Raw genomic sequence first — 23,817 nt, forward strand, 5'->3', positions numbered from 1 at the left:
TTAAGAATGACAGCTGTCTATCAGACGACATGTGGTAACACTTCTCAGAGTCATTCAGGATCCACGCTTCCTTCCACTTTAGCAAGTCAGGAACGCTTCGCCATGCTCTGATGTAGCAATGGTTTCCACGGCAACACACATGCACCCATCCATTTCCTGCGACTAGAAGTGCTGCACGTGTGGCAGGTCACAGAGAAACACGCCGACGAGCCCGAACCGTGCTTCCAGGACACGTGGAGTCCGGCCACCTCGCAGGAATTCGTTCTCACACACACACATACACACACACACACACACACACACACACACACACACACACACACACACACACACACACACACACACACACACACGTCGATACCCTGGAAAGGGCCACACAGGGGCCAGACCTGGGCTTCCACTACAGAGGATGACGACGACCTCAAAAGTACACTGCAGCAGACTGGAAATTCAAGGAAGGCGGTATGAGCACCACAATAAACACATACTGCACAAGAACTGCTCAGCTTCGACACCAACCAGCCCCAGCGGCTCCATCAGAAAAGGCTGCTTGAAATGCAAACAGGAACCACAAAATATTCCTGCACAGGCTTGGCTACAGCAGATCACCCAGATGTCATTGTTCAGATCCACTCAAGGCGCTAGATGCCACAACAAGCCAGCTACGCGGCTTACGCTGCCCCAGTCCCAAATCGCCGGCCAGTCACTCAATTTACAGCCTTCATTTAAAGTCACACAATCTTCATTCATCTGTCTGCGTCATGCACAAATGAGATTTTTGACAGCTGAGCACAGTAGCAACGAATTTCAAAGAGAGAGGGAAATATAGAGACTAAAGTTGCAATATCAAAGTAAATAAAATTTAAGAGGTGCTTAGAAGAAACCACAATGTCAGTTACTTCCTTCCAGAGAGTCTGGAGTCTGAAATCACGCCGAGACAACTAGCAGAGCAATAGGAAAACAAGGTCAACGGCGGACTGGACGCAGAGAAAACGTCAGCTGTTTTCACAAGTGTAGTCATTGCAAAGCCGGACTCCCCAGAGCAGATGTCATCATTGGCTAAGGCCAGTAAGCGTGCTTCCAAGCTCCCCGCCCTACTGCGGCCGCTGGCCAGAGAACTCAGATATAGAAATCAAAAACAGCAGCGTTTTCAGATGCTACTGCAGTACATTTTACTACCTTTACCTCTAATGTAAAGCCGAACGGCACCTAAAAAAGAATCTCATAGTCAGAAGTTGCTCCTCGACATCTACGGGGCTGCTTGCACATGCTTCACCAAAAGGGCGAAAAACTCAGGCGAGAGATCCAGGTTGGAGACGAGGTCTTTCTACGGCCATCGTCATGCCCCCACCCCACACGTGGTTCCAAGGAAAATGGGGTTACAGATTACCAGTAACCGTGAGATATGGATTTAATAAACAAAAACTGACTGCGGAAAAGATCTGCTATTAGTCACGGAAAGGCCGAAGTCCTCAGTATGGTGGCTTCGCAAGTGGGCTGGCTTTCTGGAAAGTAATACACCGACCAAAGGATAACGCACTCAAGGGCTCTGATCTATACTGAAGCTTTATTTCCCCTTCTTACGGGGGATGAGTAGAGGGGCTAACTACTAAAGTGAATGAAGTTTAGGATTTACCATGACAAAACAGCTGCGGGGGGGCACTTCAAGCAAGCAGTTATTACCCCCAGATGCGGTAAACACATGCATGCGTGTGCGCACGCATAAACATACAAACAAAACATGTACGTTAACGAAAACAAGGAAAGAACGCACGCCAATCAGCAGAGATGGGAATGATAGCAGCATTATTCTTTTTTGTGAAACAAGAATTTTGAAGATTTGAACCGAGAGCGGCTTTCAAGAACTGTATTCTTCAGGTACCCCAGGAAAAGCATGTTTTCGGTTCGTTGCATTAAGGTCTTCTACCACTGCGGCAGCTTTGTTTGGAATCTTGCAGGCCCAAACCCTAAAAAGTATCGATTTTCAGGCTGAGCCGAGCACTCCTCAGGGTCATCTGACTCTGCAGGTACCGTGGAAAACAAAGGGAATTCCTGGAATTCTCTGTGCGCGGGCAATACAATCGGATAATTCAGTCTCCGAGAGTTCTCTTACACAAATAACAGAAGTTCAGTGTGCAAACCATGGTGTTCCGTTACCCGATCCGGAATCGGACACGGATAGATGTTTAGGAAGATGAAACAAGCCAAGAGCTTGAGCTAATCTTTTGATGAAGCAGGTCAGAAGTGGCAGTTTTACAGAGGAGAAAAAAAGATCAAAATTCCGATTTTCCTCGTGAGTCTATTTCACCCCGGATCGTCAACTACGTTTGACTCTTAAAAACAAAACCACAGAGTATTTAGGGCTGTTCCGTAAAAACACCAGCAGCACCTCGTGATACAACACATGGTACTGTGCCACAGCTGCGGAGGTGCTGAGTAACATGGCAAGTCTGTCAGGGGTTCCTGGGGTGGCACCACCGAGCTGAACTCAGAACATGCACACGCAGGTGTCCCGGAGGTAAGAAGTGAAAAACAAGTCCTTGGGGCTAACATAAGGATCCACTTCTGGAGTCAGACCAAAGGAAACAAGGTAGAAGAGAGCCCTGCACAGGGCCAGACAGCTCCTTTCCCCACCCAGCCCGCACACACGCCTGTTGTTTTTCCGCTTTGCTCGTCACACAGATGTCCACAGGAATCCATGGAATCTCAGGAAGGCTCAGAAAGGGGAAGGCCATGGTGGGAATGGAGGGAGGAACAGAGGGAAGGCCATAAACAGGTGCAGCATGTAACTGGTTAGTGTCGGAGTATTGTCATGGTCATGTACCGAGGGTACACGTGGTCAGAGGCAGAGTATTGTCATGGTCATGTACCGAGGGTACACGTGGTCAGAGGCAGAGTATTGTCATGGTCATGTACCGAGGGTACACGTGGTCAGAGGCAGAGTATTGTCATGGTCATGTACCGAGGGTACACGTGGTCAGAGGCAGAGTATTGTCATGGTCATGTACCCAGGGTACACGTGGTCAGAGGCGGAGTATTGTCATGGTCATGTACCCAGGGTACACGTGGTCAGAGGCGGAGTATTGTCATGGTCATGTACCCAGGGTACATGTGGTCAGAGGCGGAGTATTGTCATAGTCATGTACCGAGGGTACACGTGGTCAGGGACATGGTATGCTTATACCAGTCTACCAAGTGCACTCTTAAATCAGAGGCAGAGTATTCTTACAGCCGAATATTGAGGGCACTCAGAATCTATTGTTACAGCCATAGCGGCTGCTGAGAGTTCAGTCAAGGAAAATTATCCCACTGGCACGGACTTGGACAAAACATACATAAGCAAAACATTTGAAGGCAGCTCAGCTCTCATCGCCAGCAAGGATGAGGGATGGGAGAGGCAGGCATCAGGCAAGCAGGTAAGCCAGAAGCGGACTTCAAATAGAGAGAGCCAGCCAACGGTAATCAAGAACTTGATGAACAAGTGAAGAAAATGATGAACAATGAGCAAATGCTTTGAAACAACCAGCAAGACGCTTCACGTTACTGAGGGAAGAGTGAAGCCACTCTAAAGTCGGTATCATGCGAACTGAACACGAAACTCTGAAAAGCATAACAGGGCAAAAGCAAGCAATGCACGTGTGCAGGAAGTATAGGTACTTGTGTTTAGAGCTTTTCCAGAGTACTTCAACAGCGCTTGGGTGGGTGGGGGGGGGGGGGTTTCCAAACAAAATAAGCATGACCTACAAGTTAGCTTAAAAGATGCAAGTGGGGGGGAAAAGCTTTGATTGATGCTGCTGAGTAACACAGCGCTGATGAAATGTGATGAACGGGGTCGGTGACTATAGCTGAAGAGGTAAAAGTGGAGCAAACAGCAGCGTGATGCACTCAGTCAGGGTCTAAATTTACTCCGAATCACATTAACGGGTGACTAATTAAACCAGAGCCACAGCAACCTGTTTAGTGTCACACGGGCGACAATGCGAGCCGAGCGACTCCTGCCGCGTCTGCTAATGGGAAGATCGCACAAGCATCACGTTAAATACAGTCACGTGTGCAGAAAAGTGTCATTCCACGAGGTTCATGGAGATCGGGGACAATGTCATCCCCCATGGTGGGGAACAGACCACATCATGAAATCACTGTGGGATTCCCGATACTCTGAACGCGGGAGCCGATGGCCGCCCTCAATGGCTGGCCTTGTCAACCGGAACTCTGTACACGACGTCCATCTGAGGTTTCTCCAGCTGATATGGTGACTCCAAACTGCCACGAGCACAGGTGTGTGCGTCATGTAACAGGATGCGAGTCTGTCATACTTTACACTTCCTATAACCGGCTCTGAACTTACAGTGACCTTGACCAGTGCGGCTACTAACAATGGATGGATGGAAGAATGTGCCGACACAAAAAAATAAAATAAAATCAGCCTGAAGAGCGCAGAGATTCAGACACTAAGTTTAAGGAATGCAGGTTGTGTTTGTTGGGTGGACGACGGCTTAGTGCGGAGACATTCGCCGTTTTGTTTCACGAATCTAAAAAAAACAAAAAAGTTTTAACTCAAAGCCACCGGACCTTGACTTCCGCTGACCACGAATCGGCTTTACGTTGGTTTCCCCAAAGTTTAAAACCAACCGTTTCCCCAAACGTTCAGCTTTTCAGAATTAGACAAGTTTTCAATAGGCTGATGGCAAAACTCATCTGATTTTAATCCCAATGAGGAAGTCTTTACCCTACAGACACAGAGAAGCTCCTAGGCTTAGACAGAGGAAACAACCAATGGTAATTTAGTAGGGCGACAGTCATGGTCAGAAATAGCTTTAATAAGCTGGAAACTATTTAGAAAATGGTAGGTCTTTCCTGCATGGCGATGAAAGGGGCAGAAGATTTCATTGTTAGAGATGCTAGTTTCATCAAAGCCGTCAACAGGCAAAGCTGCAAACACCAAAGAACAAACCAGGTCTCAGGTCCTGACAATTTTTGACATCCTATCACCACCTCGAGAAAGCCTCGAGATGCAGCCAGATACAGAAAGAAGTACCCACCCCCCCCAACTAAGCCATCTACACTAGGATGCTTATCGGAATCGATGCATGATGAATGTGGTCTTCGCCAAGTTACAGGCAATGTAATTACAAGGGAAACTTAAATGAGACCTAAACCACTGACGTTCCCTGGAGATTCCAGGAATGGGTGTGTCAGTTTAAGAAAAAAAAAAAACAGGGAAGGGAGGCTTGGCTCAGCTGCATCCCGACAATTAGAGACTCACAACACGGAGACAGCCCTGTTTGTGTTTTCAACTCCTCTGGCCTGTCGTGCGTGCTTCCCCCCTCCCCCCAGCTGCATGAACATGCCCACACCAAGGACAAACCTGTAAACAACCGCAAGATTAGACAGAGAAAAGGTGCGGATAAGGACCAAAGCATGGGGGAAGGATCTTTTGAGAATTCCTACATAAGCAGCTATTAGTGTCTAATATCTGGTTGCTGCTTCAAAAATCAGCGCATTACCAGGATTAAAATCCTGCATTTTCTTACAATAGTAGAGCAGTACTTTGCGAAGAAACTCCACTGTAAACAGCCCGGCATAGCCAACACGAGCACGGTCAGTGGTCCCGGTCGTGTGGGCTGAGGGAGCAAGGTGACGGCTGCGGGAAGATGGTGCTTTAAACCGGACCGGATTCCCAGATCTTTCGGTTCAGGTGAGGCGAGGAGCCGCAAGACTGCATGCGGAGAGGGTGTTTGCTGTGTGTGGATGTGCTGCTTTCCAACACCTGCAGACAGGTTTCTGCATGCCTCAAAGGTGGCCGTCCCCATGGCAACCGCGAGCGCCTCTAGTGCACGTATTCGCACGTTCTTGGACATCGGATGTGCGCCTTTTTCATTTTGCCGATTTACCGCAAAGCGTCTACCAACTGAATCACGGCATTACACCCATGGGGGGAGATACAGAAGATGACGGAGTACAGATAGAGCAGTGAATAAACAAACTGCCTCTTCCAGACACAATCAGGATTTGATCACATGACTATGACGACCTGGTCACATGACCATGCAATACATAATAGCAGAGCTCAACTAAATTTTCATTTTCCCCCCAGAAAAACATAACAGGTACAGCCTGAAACAGACCAGCTGCAATCAAGGGAGTCTCAGCTCAATAATGCTTGACTTGACTTGGACTGAAGCCAATGTAGCTCTTAATGCTGGTGTGAATTTTTAACATGCCCATGTTTATTAACCTCTAACATCTACCCCCACCCACAACCCCAGTACAAGGTGGCCAGTGGCTAATGTGGCATTAAAACAGGAACCGTGTCACGTTAGCAGACAGATCTTCGCACAAAGCCAGCACTGGAAGCGCAACTGGATACTGCATGACCTGGCAACCACCTCCGGCTGCTTCTGGGGCGTCCAAGCAGCACCGGCTCCACCTGCCCGGCCAGGGTCAAGCCGGTCATTATTTTCCCCCACCGTCATCACAGCTCGTCAGGTCAGCCTTGACTTTACAGCATCTCCGATCACCTTTCCTTCAAAAACATGCGGGCGAATTCTCAAACGGCCAGGCCCTGTGCTTAGCCATGACACACTTCTCAAGCGCCACGAGAGCATGGGGGCGTTTACAGCGCGGCACAAGGGTCACAGGTTAACCTGGGTGCACTCAGCGCTAAGCCGGTATACGGGCAGCCAGCGCACCTGCGTTTCCCAGAAGCCTGAGGTTTAGCGGCCATCTTTTCCAGATGGTGGCACCTGCACTAAACTGCTTCCAATCCCTGCTGATCAGTTTAACAAGATGACCTGGTAACCGGTTCATCAACGGTCGGCCAATCCCAGTGACCTGACTAGGGGAGTGCACACCTGTGTACACACACACACACACACACACACACACACACACACACACACACACACACACACAGGTCATTCAGGGATGAGGCAGTACAAAGCGTGCTTGTTAAATACCACTGGTGTTCCTTTAAATGAAGGTTGTAAATTGAGTAAACAGTATTTAAAACTGTAACCATTTGCCACACAGAACCCTCAGGACATCCTGCACTTGGGTAGGTAGGTACTTGAAAGTTTAATACCATGTTGGAGATTATGGCCTCATGGCAAGAACCAGGTTCACTCAACTCAAACATCATGAAGCAGCACATCCTGCAGACAGCAGGGCCTTGCGGAGCCATTCCAGTCACCCTGAACTTACTCATCATACACTCACACTCAATCAAGACAGTTCAAAGGATCTTTTTTGCCTTAACAGACAAACTTAAAATCAGAGATAAACGGCAAACAGGGATCACCCACCAAAAGGTCTTTCACCCACCGTGGAACAAACTGTAAAAAATTGTCACTTCCCACAGGCCCCCACCTGCATGACAGACCGCTTGGTTCGCAGAGCCGCCCCACATAAACACAGCTGCCCCCCTAGACCTTCTGATTGCAGTCACAGATTTTTATAAAAATCGAGTTTCTCCTTCTGGTCCCCACAGTGTAATAAGCCTGTCATTTCACTTTATAAAAATCTGTCACTGCAATCAAAAGGTTTATAATGCCGGAATTTAATAAGACTAAAGTCCTGTATTTGGTTTGGTTACTTATGGTTAAGGTTAGGGCTGGGTGGGGGGTTACACACGGACACACAGACCAGATCAGTGTTGCCATAAGAGAGGTTGTACAAAATGAATGTATACAACAACGGTCTACGGGGTTAAAATCTTGCACTTTCAAAAAGGTACCTACACCATAGCTGTTCTTGTGTATTTGCTTATGACCATTGAAGCAACATCGCTATAAACAAAAAGTGTAAACTGACACGCACACGCACACGCGCACACACACACACACACACACACACCCCTCAGAACGCTAATGGCACATCCCACAACACTTCCAAGAACTGCTTTCCATATAGAAAACAGCTGTCGGCTCCGTGTGGCCAGTGAGGAAATTCGGTGCCTCCCACAGTCAGGAAGTACTCGGGCCCTTGGGGGGGGTTAGGGTTAGGGTTAGGGGGGGGCTGGAGGTGCTCCACGGGCAACGGCTGAGGAAGCTCCTGCTTGTTCAGGAAGCTGCTGTAAACCACAAGGAAGCCGCAAGCTTCAATCACACACACACACACACACACACACACACACACACACCCCCAGCCCCAAGGGAAGGATTAGCAGGTCTGTCTGCAGGGGCTGGTCCCACACGGACAGTGCAGGACAAATGAGCAGCATTTTCCTGTATCTAAGGTCCCCCCTCCCCACACACATGCCGAATCCAATCGTCCCTGCGAGCCCCCATCGGTGGACGCCATCCAAGTGTTCAGACTTGCCTTGGATGCCCCCAGTTATGGCGTTAAAGGGGGATGGGAACATCTGTAATTTTCTCGTCGGAATTTTACGATCTCCTTTCATCAGAGCCGACCCATGGGGCCTGGCGTAAACGAGGTTAACCCTTCAGCTGCCGGAGATCTCACATATGCACAGCTACAGCTGAGGGCACAGGTTAGTCTGCATGCTCATCAGATCGCAAAAAATTCATATTTACAGGCAAAAATACAAACAAAAATATTCACAAGCTTCCACTTAGAGGGTATAAAAGTTCAACTCTGCTTCAGCGGAAAAACAACCCAAAGACAATTAAGCAAACAACTGAATTAGAATTCATACATATAATCATTTCAATGTTCTTGACTGAAACACAAAATGGAAATTGGTGAACAAGAGGAAAGCTGCCATGATACAGCCTGGAAATGTTCACGGACGATTCCGGAAGACTGGAAACTCTCTCTCAAACCCCTTCTTTGATGGTATTCATGGGCAGGTTTTAGATACTGGGACTGAAGGTACCCAAAAAAAAAAAAATCACCCAAACCCTGCGCTTCTCGCCTGGCTGCAGCGTGAGGTGTGCAAATCGCCGCTGTATTTATCCTCTGCGGTCCAGCCTACCCACAATGCAGTGCAGCTTCACCTCTACCCTCATGGCTCAGTTTCCGCGATTGCGTCATCGATACGGCTCTGATGGCGAGAAGCGGCGGCTGTGAAGCCGCTTCTTTTCAGAGGAACGGCGTGCGGCTGAGAACTGAGCCCAACAATGAGGACCGTGTTTGTTTTAACTACGGAATTCGGGACTCGGACACCTTGGACACCTCCACGGGCCAGCGCCCCGGAGGCCGTGCTTAATGATTAACAAAGCGTCACCTTTGAAGTCTGGCCACATAACACAGGGCGATAACAGACCCCCCCACACCCCGTTCCGCCCAGAAGGGTCACAGGGACCCCGCCTCCTGCATCCCCCCCCTCCATTCCCTATCCCTCTGCTCTTTATTTAAACCACCCTGATCGCTCCCAGCATGTCGAGACAGAGGTGCAAAATCCTGATGGTGATAAACAAACAGCCTCATCACATGACCCCCCCACCACCTTCCCCCCCACCTGCCCAAATTACAACCACCGGTTCTGGCAGTGCCCCAGCATTCATGTTTCCAGTCCTCTGTTCTTTCCTCGCAGCCCCTTTCCCGTAAACACGGTGACTGGATCCACTGACATTCCCGGCTAATTATATGCCTACTTTGAGGGATCAGCTCTCTGCCCCCAAACGGCGAACCCTGCACCTCCCTGGCTTCCTGGGATTATGTTCGCACAGGGAGCACAAATTAACCCATTGGAGCATCTGATCTTGGAGGCGGGACGCACAGACGACTCCGTAGTGGGAAGGAGGGGGGGGGCCTTGAAAACAAGTCGTCCAAAACAAGGACACAAAAATAAAATTCCGGAGGAATGACAGTAGTGTGGAAACGATTATGTTCAAGATGGCGAGGAAGAGCCCAGCGCTGTGCTGGAGGCATAATGCTTTAGTACTTTAAATATTTAGAGGTTTGAAACATATTTACTAAACCAAGTATTTCCAAAGACTGTAATTATGATAGAAGACTTGTGACTTTGAGGCCTTGTTATAAACAGATAAGGACACCCTCTACGCCTCACCAAAGCAGTCTGTAACCACCAAGGCTCTTACTGGAGAGACTGTGCTGGGAACCACGGACAAGCCGGGCTGGTAAATACTTGTCCAAGTAACTGGTTACGTTAAACTTTGACATTGAAAGTGCTTCAGCAATAATGAGCTGCCCAGATAGGGTTAATCGGCAACAAAACGAAATTCACCAAGCATGTGAAGAAAAACAGTAAGAGGCATTATTTTCGGTATCACGCTCTCAGATATAAAGAAGTCGTAAATTGTTCTGTGGAATGTGAACCAAGTTTAAGAGGGGGAGATTATAAAAGGTGATTTACGGGAAACATCCATCTGGGGACCCTGCGAGCGCAGGCGTCTCCAGGTAGGGGTTAGGGGTGTGACGTGACCTCTCAGGCTGACCAGCGTAGCAGATAAAGGTCACTGGATGTCGTCATCTTATAATATGAACGCACTGCCCCAGGCTGTTCCTCAGAGAGCTCAGGTACACATAGGTGCCCCTGTCCTACTCCACCCACCCCAGGCCGTCCCCAAAACCCTCGACCTTATGGATGAAATACCCAACAGAGAAAGCGCGTGTGCCGTGGTCATCTACTTCAGCTACTCCAGCCCAAACCACACGAACCAGCTCTGAAGTTAGGAGGCCGAAGTTAAGGTTAGGAGGCCGAAGTTAAGGTTAGGAGGCCGTGGCTTCAATGTTACGGTCGCATTGTTTTTTCGTGCGTTTTCATGGAAGGGAAGTAAAAGGGCCGAACAACAAGCCGCCGTTGGCCGAGGAAGCTGAAAAAATATGAAACACTCGCAGGCTGTGATATTAGTCACCAGATTGCCATTAACCAGAAAGGCAGCCATTCCTGCCACCCCAGGCATCTGCACTCTCTCAAAGATCCTTTGTCAGTGCCTCATCCAATGAGTGAACCTCGTGGTCTTTAGGCGGGTGACACGCAGTGAACGTCACTGCCCGCAAGGACGGCAGAGACCCCGGGACCCAGGCCCGGCACACGACGGCTAGGAATGGAATAATTAGACGGGCAGAGAGAAGAGCTCCAGACGGACTGGAAACCACCCCGCTGCTTGAAGAAACATCTGCGCTCAAGAAAAACAAGGCAATTATATGGTGTGGGGGGGGGGGGGGGGGGGGATGGTAGAGTGTTTGCCCTTCAAAGACTTGGAAACTCATCTGCACCACCCCTTAAGACTGATCCCGCTGGTCCCCACCATCAGGAGGCAGCCCAGAGAAAGCAGTCATCGTCCAAAAAGCTGACCAGCCTGCTGCCCTTCAGCATTTAGGAGCAGAACCACCAAAGGTCACCAGAAGCTCCAAGAGGAAGTGTTAGAGAGCACGAGAAGCCAACAGCACTACAGAACACGGGCGTAATCCAAGCATGGCGCGTGAAAGACGGCGTCACACTGATAAAGATGCAGCAGCAAACGCAGTCAGAAGCAGCAAAACACTCGTCCCCAAATTAAATACATGGGCTATGAGGTCTCCTAAAAGCCAGACCTCTCCTCCTTTCCTCCACTTGAACTTCTGCCCTGGACAACACAAGAAAATGGTACGCAAGTGGGACACCGCGAAAAGACGCAACGACTCTGCTCTGGTTTACTGCATCAATGTCCTTTGATAAACACAGAATCGTGCGCAAAAGTTTGTTTAAACACCAATTAGGCAGCAAACAGACCCTCGGAGGAAAATCCTCATAAGAGGCACAGAAATTAAATCCAGTAATTCCTCTATGTCTGTGTTCATTTATAGATGAGTCAACGGGGGCGTGATGGTTAAGAGCAAAGTCCTACTGTCCAACTCTTGGGAGAGCCAGTAAAACTTCCAGCTTTGGTGAAATTAATGAAGTTAGTTCAGCAATAAAATAATATTAATAGCGTGAGGATAGGTTATTATTAAAGAAACCCTCAATAAATCAGACCCCGGTTTATTCCTATGTACCCCGACGATTTTTAATTAGATGGGAACAAAACGCTCTTCAGTGAGGTGTATGCAAATCTCAATGTCCAAACCGTCACCCGCCACTGCACACACTCACAGCAGGAGATAAGGAACCTCGAGGGGAACATGAGCAGATGCCGACAACATAGGAATGAAGACCCGGGGAAAAAAAGCAGGACCAGAAACAGTCAACCGGGGGTCCAATCGGAGGCAGTGGCTTATGTCATCCCAAATGTATGCTCAAAGCACATGTTTGACTAACTACCGTCTGACAAGGAGGAAATATTTTTGGAGGGGTGCTTCAACATCCCAAACGCGCATGCCATCAGATCAGATACCATGGACAAAGTTACGTAGGTGTACAGGGGAAGAGCAGTTTGTGGTCGTGAAACAAAGACTTTAAAATATGTACTTTTCTCCGTTCTTTTAGCCCAGGTCAGCCAACTAAAAGGCTAATAAGCCAAACCAGCAGAGATCAGAATCACCAGATAAAACCGCACTCACTCAGCGACACCGAAACCGGAGACGCAACGCCTCCATCCACACAGCCAGTGTGACCAAGCCACCTTCCACAAAACAAACCCGTCCTTACAGTTACACTGCAGGAACTCCAACTGGTCAGGAGAGTTCCCCCCCCCCCCCCCCCACAAACACCACAAGCTCTTACCTTTCTGGCAATGGTTTGAGGTCCAACAGCGGTAGTTGTAGTTGTCGCTGAAACTGGTCATGATGCACTGAGGGCTGTCCTCCATGATGCCGGGGCAGACGTCAGCACACTCCTTAGACTGCTTATTGCCTGCTATGAAGTTGTTCGAATCGGAGTCCATGATGAGTGACCAGTCCACCGAGTCGAGGTAGCACAGCTCCGGGTTCTTCTCGATGCGGATGGCTCCCCTCGTGATGTTCCTCAGGTTGTACAGGCCGATGTCCTTCAGGCTGGTCATCTCGAAGATAACCAGGGCGTAGTTGTAGAAGAGGGTGCGGCCGCGGATGACGGCCAGGTTGGGGAAGAGCGTGCTCAGGCTGTCCAGGCCCGAGACGCGGAAGAGCAGCAGGTAGTCGGTCACCATGGTGAGCTTGGGGAAGCTTAGGCTGCGGAAGACCTCCAGGTTGGCGTTGCTGCCCTTGTCGCCGATGAGCAGGATCTGCAGATAACCCTCCACCACCGTGCAGTTCTCTAGGCGCTTAAACTCGCTGATGTCATTGCCGATGTCGATGCTTGGACCACAAACTGGAAAAAAGAAAGACAACCACTCTAGTTGACTGTGACCAGGAAGACGCATGAGAAACAGGACTTAAGAAAACGGTTCAGATAAGCTGCGCATTGAAAGTGGTCTAGAGAACAATCCATATGAAAGAACGGGGAAGAACTTGGGGACCATCCCTTCACAGTAGATCACACTTATACAGGTGCTGCTAAAAAGAACATCAATCATCCAGGGGTTATGGGTGGTTTACACAAAGAGCCAAAAGTCGTGGAGTATCCTCAGGGTATCCACTACGGGGCGTGCAGGCGAAGGAAGACATGGTAACTAATATAGGGTTACAAATTGACCCGAGGACATGGAGAATAGGGCAGAGTTCCATACGCGGAGATTGACGACCTCGGGCGCCATACAGAAAAACAACACCGGAAACCCCACCAACTGACACAGTACAGCCAAGACGTCTATTTTGCTGTCTGTTATGGGAAAAGTCGACAGTGGTTCAGGGTAACTCCACTGGAGAAATCATACCTAGCAATCAAGAGAGGAGTTTAAACCACACCGGTGTGTGAACCAAACAGAAAACAAAGCCCCTTCGAGGGAGTCCAAGGAACTGAGACACACACACACAGACACACACACCTTTGAAGTCAAGCTCTCCAGGGCGCTGCCTTCGAGTTCAAACCATCCACCCTGGATACCGCACGCGGAACAAAGGTCCGAGTCCGGCGCTCAAACTGCCACCAGACTGCATTCACAAGCCACTCACTCGTAACGCCAGATTCAGAAGCTCAAGTGGAACGTGGCGACGCGAAAATCCAAAAGCCAAATACCCCAATGAGACTAAACATATGGAAATATTTAGCGTACAAATTTAAACTCATCATTCATTAATAGTTCAGCGTAGCTGAGTCACAATATCCGACTGCGGCACATTATTTACAAAGATTTACAGGATTTATTCCCTTCAGTCTGTTTAAAGTCATTTCCTAAATTTAAAAGGGAAGCAATTACCGAGCCATACTCTGTCGCGCGCCTTTCATCTCGAAATGCCCCACAGCAAAGGCGAATGGCTGCCTGACTCTTCTTTCAGTGATACATTCTTTTTTTGCAACGGCTCAGATCGCCATGGGCGAAGTGAAGGGCTGGAGATACTCAAACACACAGAGTAATTTGTTTATTGGTGAGGAAGAACTCCCAGAACTCCCAGCTCACTGCCCAGGGTCGGAAACCATTAATAAAAATCCCAAATTCAAGCAAGAGACTGGGAGAGCAAGGAATGTAATATTCCTTATTGCACTGCTGATGGATGGTTGACGTCGTTTTCCACAGAAACTACAGAAAGATGGTTCTAATTAGCTTAAATTAATGCAGGCCAAACCGAAACCTGACCAATGCTAAATCAAAGAACCAAACCATTAAGATATGAATGTGCGAACCGCTAGGTACCGTACAACGTGGACAACTAGCAGCTGGCAAATATTTGGACAGACTGCAGCGAATTTGAGGGCAAAGTAATCTCATCCCATTAATCTGTACACCAAGAGCACCATCAACCAGGAAGGCTGAAGGGCGAGATGCCACTGAGAGCTGTCACAGATGTTCTGGATGTTTCCATGGGCTTTCGTTGGGCCTCTACCAGAAGGCAGATGTTCTGTTCTGAAGCCTCCCTTAACATAGGTAGAATACAAGCAGCCACACGAATCAGCACCTGAAAATCACCGTCCATTGATTAAACACCACTATTTTTGCCAAGTGAATTTGCCCCATGCGATTTAGCACAGAAGATACCAAACTCTGCTGCTGGAAACAAACCTAGCAAACTCACATTATCTACTTTGCCAGAACAGTTAACATACTATTGAAATATTTACCTTCAAATATCTACATTTCTAAAATTTCTCAAACTAGCTTATCAGCTCTGCAAACACACAAGCCCTTAATTATCTACGTGACCCCGGAGGGAAAAGGGGGTAATAAAAACCATCTTAAAACTTCGTGCCCCAAACCCAAACTTCGGTTCCGTCCCTGAACCCCCCACCCCACTGCCACCAATGGTGACGAGGCTTTGAAGGCCATTACCCACTGAATTATCCCGCGAACGCCAGCCAAGAGCACGGATCACGCTGTATTTACATAAACAAGCCGCCGCCACCCCATTCCGGATCCGGGAAAGTCAGCCGCAAGACAATATCAGCTAATTAAAGCGTGCAAGAATAGGGTCAACCCCAAGTCAGCTCAAGAGAACAGAACAGGAAATCAGGTTGACAGTCAAAAAACCTCAGCTCCATTTCTATTGTTATGATAAGTACCTGGTTAAGTGCTCAGACACTAGTCTTTGTCTTTGAGGAGGATTAAGCCTCTGTAAACTTGTGGGAAACCTACTGCCTTATCGGTCTGCCATCAGTTAGGACAAACAGTTTTGTTTTGTTTTTTTTTTAAAAAAAAAAAAAGGTCTAAATTCACTGCAGGGAAGCAAACTAACTTGCAGAGTAGCTCATTTAATCTTGTGTCTCCTCTTTGCCACAAACTGAGTTAAACACAAGAGATTTCCTTGGTTTTTTTAATGCCTCAGCAGCTGAAATACTTCAGGTCGGCGGGCTGGTCAATACTTCCGCTAGACCGCAGATATACGCCTGCCCAGGAAAGAGGAAGTGGGGAGCAGATCTGCGCTCATCCACACTATCTGATCACTGTAATGCAAGCGTGTCACAACACCGGAAGACACTGAGATGCTAGACGGTAACTCAATGGGTGGACAGGGTCTCCAAATTTGAGGGAATGCGTATGAGGACCTCACAACATTCCCCATACTGTCAAACCCACTTAAACGCATTTGCCAAAGGATCACCTAACGGAGGGCCAGCGGAAGCAGCAACGAGGGCACCGTTCAGGTGACGATACACAGGGCTATTTTTTGAGCAATGTTGCCCGAAAATGTCACTTTGGCATTTTTCCACTGATTCTGGCCAATTTTTTTCTACTTGAAAAGCTTTGACTGACAGTGGGCAAATGTTCCTAATCGTACACATCCAGGTCAGTTGCCTTTTGTCTCACCTGGCTGGTAGTTGCCCAGCATATTGCTCAAAAAGTTGCCCTGTGTATCACCTCTTGAATCCTGGAGGGGTTGAATTAGGACCCTCTAGCAAAGCATGCATGCGTTCTGGCATGGTGGTGCAGTGGTTAGCACTGTTGCCTCACACCTCTGGACTCGGGTTCGAGTCTCCGCCTGGGTCACATGTGTGTGGAGTTTGCATGTCCTTCCCATGTCGTCGTGGGGTTTCCTCCGGGTACTCCGGTTTCCCCCCAAAGTCCAAAAACATGCTGAGGCTAATTGGCGTCGCTAAATTGCCCATAGGTGTGCATGTGTGAGTGAATGGTGTGTGAGTGTGCCCTGCGATGGGCTGGCCCCCTATCCTGGGTTGTTCCCTGCCTCGTGCCCGTTGCTTCTGGGATAGGCTCCGGACCCCCCCGCGACCCAGCAGGATAAGCGGTTTGGAAAATGGATGGATGGATGGATGGATGGACAGCAAAGCAGCTGATCTGAAAATCATGGATTACACTAGGTAACACTCACCTGAAGGTAATGCAATTTGAGAGTCTGGGAGCTTGGACATCCCAGTTCCATCGCAAAAAATGCCCTAGAGGAAAAGTGGGTCGAGACGCAGGATCCGGAACGTTTCTGGGCCCCGACTCACTACTCCTGAGCTCAATTAAACCTGCACTGCAGCAGTAGAACCTGCACTATACAGATGTGTGAACTCACGCTGCATAAAAGCCGAGCACCATTAAAAGACGGAAAAAGCTCGTTGATGTGACTGAGCTAGCGTACCAATATTAAATGCAGAAGTTTAAAAAAAAGGCTTCCCAAATGTGTCCGTTATAGGAATTGTTTTTCTAAAATATTTCAGTGACCCAAAGGAATGACAGAAGCATACAGACCTGACACCAGCATTCATGGGAAGTCTGGCAAAAATCAAACAGGGAATTACGTTTTTGGTTGAGATCAGGATCAGAGACAGGCAGATCACTGTTCCATTGGAGTTGACTGGAAACGTTCATAAAGGTGTGACCGTTGCTGCTTGTTCTAAGAAAATACATGCCGTACCTCTGTGCTAAGCCCCAGAAGTGCAAGTAGTCGCCTGGGCTTGAATAATCCTCTGGTAAAGCTGTAATGTGACTCGCTCCTGGGTACGGGGCACCCTTTCCTAGGACTTGAATCTACAAGCATCAGGTCCTTAACCACCATGTTGCCTGGCTGCAACCAGCAGGGTTCCCTCTGAACCCAGGTCAGCTCCTCACCACATGGGCATTAATCCCCTGCACGCTGGTAGCTGTGCCACCGCCAACCCCGTGCCCCACACCAGCTCACCGTGCTTACGCTCCCCATGCCCAGCTCAGATGTCAGAGCACCGCCAGTAACACGAGCCAACCGCCTCGCTAACCCGTTACTGAGCTCCGGTAAAGGACGGCGGCGCTGAGTGACACCGTCTCAGCGTTTGGTTACGGACAGTGCGTCATTTCAGACGGCCCAAGCACGCTTTCAAATTACGCACGGCGCTGTTGAGAACACACAGGCAGAAATGAGAAACCCTTCTTTCAGGGACTATGCCTGCCTACCATCACACCACAAACACAAAAAGCACAGACATACCCATACATTATAAATACGCACTAATAATACATAAACAGAGCGACGCGTTATTTACACCTAATCATAAGCCGATAAGATAGCGCCAAAGGCAAGTGGATGAGTTACTTCCTGACACCTGGATAAGCAGTTAGCACAGACAGAGAAGGAAGGATGGATTACATTACGTCTCTTTTCAGCTGTAGCCTGTGGCTATGCTAGATGGGTACCATAACACATTATCCCTTTGTCACACATACAGGCCTACAAGCAAGGACACGCGGTGGCAAGGACAGTGCTGGTAACCAAGTTTACAAAAACACTGGGGGGGAGGGGGAGAGAGAGAGAGAGAGAGAGAGAGAGAGAGATACAAGCATCCTTGTTAACACCTGCATACCAGGTGTGACCCTTATGCTTTCAGATGCTTTTTCTCACACTTGTGCAAGAAATCTTAAAGCAAATCTATATTATTCCATTAAAAACCTGAAATTAGCTACATCAAAAATGCTGGGGTAGACTGGAAACCCTACAGACCTTTTTTTTTAGAAGGCAATAAAACTGCTACGTATATGTAAACGGCTGTGAGGACGTGACAATCTCGCTCTAGCCAGCTGACCAAAGTTGGCAACACTGCTAGACGTATAGGGATCAGACACGAGTAGCCATGGGAAATGCACACTGCCTAAATTTAATCCCACGGATTCGCCTACGTGCAAGGAAACACGAGGTACAGGGGACACAAACACGCCACGGAAAGCTGCAGAAGCTTCTGAACCGCTGCAGGTGTCGCCTCGGTTAAAACGCTGGTAGTGAACTGAAATGATTTAGAAACAGAGGGCGCCTGCTGAACGAAACTAATGACGTTACCGCCGCACGCTACACAAACACACCGGCCACCAGCACTAACGCAGCTCCCTGTCAGAAGGAAAACGGCAATAAAAAGTACACTTTGGATTTTTGGGATCCTTGACATATTTAGCTCAGACAAGCCATTCTCTAGCTTTCGAATAAGACGCAGAAAATGCTGATGATGTTTCACAATTCAAAATTGCAGCGTGTCTGGAACTGCGTTGCGTTTCCGGGGTTTCGCATCACTACCATGCGGGTAAAATTAGATCCCGCACGACAAATATAACAGAGGCCCAATGAAGTTACCCGGCCAGCAGACATCTCTCAATATCGATATCATTAGCATGACCGCAAACGCAGCATCGCCACGGTTAAACAGGGGCCCGAGTTCTGCAATGTTCTCAGGCTAAAGACGGCATTTGCTCTTCCAGTGCACGCGAAATAATCCAACACGCAAACCACAAACCAGGCATGTGTAACGTGGATTGACTTACCATATAAATGCAATAATTAACAACTGTTGTATGTCTAAAGCCCTGCAGAGAAATCATATCAAACTGATACTAAATGGAAAATTGTGGATAAAAAAGATGTTTCTCCATAATTTCAGATTCTACGCGGTACAGATTCAAATCTTTTGAGGATACTCAAGACGAAACCTGCTATCTGGACGTTTCCTGTGGCAGTTGGAGATTCAAAACAAAAGTGGTGACACTGGTCAGAAACCACAACCAGCTTCACAGTTTGTAAACCACAAGGTCACAAACACAAGGGTAGGTTTGGCCCCTTCCTGTTTTCAAACAGGGGTCAGGCTAAAAATCATAGCCAGACAACATTTATCATTTTAGGTCGTGTAAAAATGTAAAGCCTGCAATCATTGCATTTCATTCATGTGCTACAGAGGAGGTTTCAGATCAGGACTAGTCTGGCTCCTAGTCACTACCAGTAGTGAATTTTCATGCAAATATATTCATTTTATTTAAATATACTATATTACTTCTCCATATGTCAGGCCTGCAGATAGTACTGTCACAGCCATATACTGAATCCATGGAAAATCAGGTCACCAACAGTGCTTTGGCAGAAAATGTGTGTCACTTAGACAAAAGCACAAAAGGGGCACTTCCATATATTCCCGAATACGTCGTAGTTCATTCGTCTTAAAGGAATACAGAATTTCTGACGTTTAAAATTTTGAAATGTTTGAATGAATCTATCACATAATAACTGATGTATAGTTGCCTCCATAAACCTGGCTTGTGTATTTCACTGTTTGTGTAGAGTCTTCTTGATTATTAACAAAAAGCTACTTTTTAGACTATAGGCCTATCCGATGAGCAAGTAATTAAATTTTATTAACAAAGAGGGCCAAGCACTACAGGACAGAGTGACAAACAAGTGGATAAGTGAAGAAGGGCAGCAAACTAACAAAGTCTTGCGCAAGATGCAGCCACACATGACTCCTACATGCTGAAATTCCCAGGACATAAAATACATGTAAATATGTTTTTCTGTTGTTTTACAGGAGAAAAGCACAGACTAACCCACAAGTAAATGACAAAACACTCCCTTTATTTACTTTAAGACCAGTGGCCTGTACTGCGAAGTGGGGTTATTGGCTTATCGGGGTAACTTGTTGGATTTAAGGTAGTCTGGGCAAAACGTAAGTGAACGAATATTGAAGTCCATTTAAACTGTGGTACCTTAAATCCGACAAGTTACCCCGATAAGCCAGTAACCCCGCTTCGCAGTACAGGCCACTGGGTGGCGTCTCACAACGCAGGATTTCTCGGTGTTCGTCATTATTGTCCAATAGAAATGTTCCTTAACTAAACGCTTATTGGACAATCTTGGCTTCTATCTTAAATTAAGCCAGCTAACTCAGAAATCCCGAATGCAACTTTAAGAACTAACTAAACCAAAACACAAATCGCAGAATGAACGAAGAAAGTGATTTGGCAACGTGCAAAACATAAATCTGTGTAATGGTTTGAGTTGCACTGGCGCCGGAGTTCCTGTATTCTGCGGCATCTCTCTCCTTTAGGTTTTGTTTACTGCATTCCTTACGGGTCACGCCGTCCACCTGCAGTCCTCCGCTTTCCACCCTGCTTCCCACAGACCACGACCAAGTATCAAGTGATATATCAGCTTAGTATCGGACGCAACAGACCACCTTCGAGCTTTCCGGGAAGTCCCATACAAAGATAAAATTAAATTTAAAGAGAATTGCAAAATACGCCCATTTTTGGGTACCAACCAGTCAACCTTCTGATTCTGGGGGGAGGGGGCGGGAAAACGGCATCAGAACTGCTGCGGCGTATTTCTACCCGACGCCGACGGCACGCATGGTCGCCATGCGCCTCTTCCAACATCAAACGACAGGATCTTCGCTCCCACACTCAGAATTACAGGATCTTCACCCTGGACGTCCGTCCGTCCGGCGCACGTTTTACACACAGGCTCCATAACTCAAGCGCAGCGACTCAACATTTTCAATCAGCGTCGCGAAGCGTGTTTTAGTGCAGCGTGACGGGCAGCGTGCAATAAATACGCTGAACCAAAACACAGCAAAAAGCAGATGATAATATAATTTTTATATCACATACGTTCCACTCACACTGAAACTACTCTGTAACGAATAAGTAATTGTTAGTATGGAAGTTTGGATAAAGCAAGAAGCATAAATAGCACCAGAAGTACACTGGCATAAAGATCCAACATATGAAAACATGCGTACCTCACACGCTGAAGAAAAGGCGCTTTATATTTGGGGAACAAGCTTGTTCAATCCACCAAGTTTCTACACATAATCAACAGCTGAATATCAGTCTGCCTTCGTGTAGGTTACTGTATTTACTGTTGTCCTAATGGAAAACGTGCTATTTTCGATTTGTTTAAAATATTTAAAATGAACTCAACTATTCTACAGTTTCAAATGGCGAGACCTCCCCACCCCCCAGACAGCTGTAAGGTTAACCATAGGTTCGGCAAACCTTGTTTTCCGACTGATCGGCCCATATTATTTTAAACTCAAAATTTCTAACCAAGGGTAAAACTACTTAGCTGGTATGCAAATATGCAAAGCCTGGCTGAACGACGGACTAGACAACCCTGTATCATACATTACGATAAGCCAAATGTTACAGTAAAAGACGTTACTTGCTGGGGGCTGTTGATGTCTGCAGGAGATACTGGATGCAATACATAGCCAAATTCACGAATAAGGCTATCAATAATAGGTCAAATAATAATAATAATGACTGCAACAGTAAATAACAAAAGGAACAGATATGCAAACTTACTTTCTCCATTTGCTGGCCACATGCAGGTCGTGTAGATAGAGACTAACAGACCCCACAACAAGGTCAAATTATTTCTTTCTGTCCCAGACCACATTCCTGTTAAATGCATCGACTTAAAATGCAAGAGGTCTTTTCTCAAAAAAAGGACACTGAACTTCGGAGTCTTCTTCACAATTTTTCCTTTTAAGAGATGTAAATGGGAGCAGGATGAACACCTAGTTCAAATAATTGATTTGTCGTAACGAGATCTTATTTTTGTCCGTAGCGTGGATTCAGTCGTCTAGAAATGGATGGTCTCCGATCGGCGTTTATTTTTTGTTTCCTTCAGAAAAAAAGATGGTCATTTGCAGTCGACTCAAAAAGTCTTGCTATTCTTGCCAAAAATACAAGAATGTATGCGAGGTTAACAAAAAGCACGAGTTAGAGAATCCAGTCGTCTGATAGTAATCCGCATCTTCAGCCTCCATTTCTTGTTTTAAAAAGGATGTATGCGTAGCTAAGCCAGCTAATCTTACTAAAAACAGAGGCCAAAAACAGAACACCTAGTATATCTTCCAATCGTTTTAATGAATTATCCTATTAATAAACGTGGAAATCAATCCCACGCCTAATTCGCAGCCTGCAGCGTTTCGGCGCATGTAAAACGGGCGAAGGGAAACGCAGAGCCCCAATTCAGCGGGCCCTCCCCAAGCGGTTCGGATACAAATATCCACCAAAGCAAAAATGGTCACACCGACTGCACCCCCTTTTATCCCTCTATCCGCTCTGCAGTTAAAATGTGCAGCTAGTTGGCCATCCCTTCTCTGCCACGCAAGACCGAACGCCTTTACTTTCGCTGTTCCCGTTATACCTTAAGCGCACGATTCACATATTAATCGCTATAAGCAGGGCGAAAGCCCTCCCCGTTCATTAAGATCGATGGTCTTTCTCGGAATTATAAGCGCAAACTGGCAGCTGTGCAATAAGCAGGCTTCGATCGACCGTCGGCGTCCGCTCCGTAAAAATCAGCGCTGTAAACAAGGGGCAGCTTCGTTCACACATACATGTAGGGCAGCCGCAGCCAGGGAGGAAAAGCTGGAATGGAGCGGAGTGCGGCATGGCCAGCAGAGGTAAACATCTCCATCCAAGGCTTTCCGTGTTTCCCTTCCCATGGTGTGTGCCAAATCCTACAAATGCAAGAAATAATCATAAAAATTATACACTGCTTAATTCGATGGTGATGGAGAAGAACAAATTAGGCCTAGTATGGCAATAATAATAAATATATTCCAAATCTACGCTTGTTTGCCCTTCTCAGGCCGTTCCAATGTAGACCTACAATCATAACTTCCAAGTTAATTAAAAAAATTAACTTGACTTTTAATCACAAAAATTCCAAAAGTGCGATACTCTTATTATAACCTTATTATAAACTCAACTTTATTATTGTGTATTATTATTGTTGTTGTTGATTGTTTCAGAAATACGTGTACATTGCAAAAAAGATGAGTATGTGAATACGCATAAATAAGCAGGCCTACGTGATATATGAAAGATGAATGAACAATATGAATGAATTGGGGGTGGTTCTGAACTAAACAGAAGTAGGCTGTTTCCCTGTCTATTGCTGCAATTCTTCCATGGTGAATTTTTCCATGCTTTTCCCCTCTAGTTCGGTTTTGTTGACCCATACATTTCCTCTTCTGTGGCCTAATCTTTTTATACATTTGACAGCGGTCGTTCAGATTAATTACTAACTGCTGTTCCTTCGAGCTGTTTGTATTGAGTGACCGATCTAACCAGAACCCAAATCCAAAGCCGTGAAAATAGCTTCACTCGCTGAGATGGATTTATTTGTTTGTTTATATATTTCTATGTTTATTTCTTTGTACGTTGTATACTAGTGAAGCTGGTACTTCAGAATATCTCCACGGACATGGTATGGCGC

General features: G+C 47.1%; 1 protein-coding gene across 1 annotated transcript in view; it reads right to left on the reverse strand.

Annotated features, from left to right (window-relative positions):
• LOC125751785 (insulin-like growth factor 1 receptor) overlaps positions 1–22,895 on the reverse strand; it is a 57,926-nt gene extending 35,031 nt beyond the window's left edge. Inside the window, exons 1-2 of the mRNA XM_049031060.1 lie at positions 21,891–22,895; positions 12,572–13,135 (exon numbers count right to left, since the gene is read on the reverse strand). Of these exons, the coding sequence (XP_048887017.1) occupies positions 12,572–13,135; positions 21,891–21,999 (673 nt within the window). The 5' untranslated portion in view covers positions 22,000–22,895. The remainder of the gene's footprint in view (positions 1–12,571; positions 13,136–21,890) is intronic.
• Positions 22,896–23,817: the final 922 nt, after the last annotated feature.

The sequence above is a fragment of the Brienomyrus brachyistius genome, chromosome 11, assembly GCF_023856365.1.
Source record: "Brienomyrus brachyistius isolate T26 chromosome 11, BBRACH_0.4, whole genome shotgun sequence".
In the NCBI taxonomy this organism is placed as follows: domain Eukaryota; kingdom Metazoa; phylum Chordata; class Actinopteri; order Osteoglossiformes; family Mormyridae; genus Brienomyrus; species Brienomyrus brachyistius.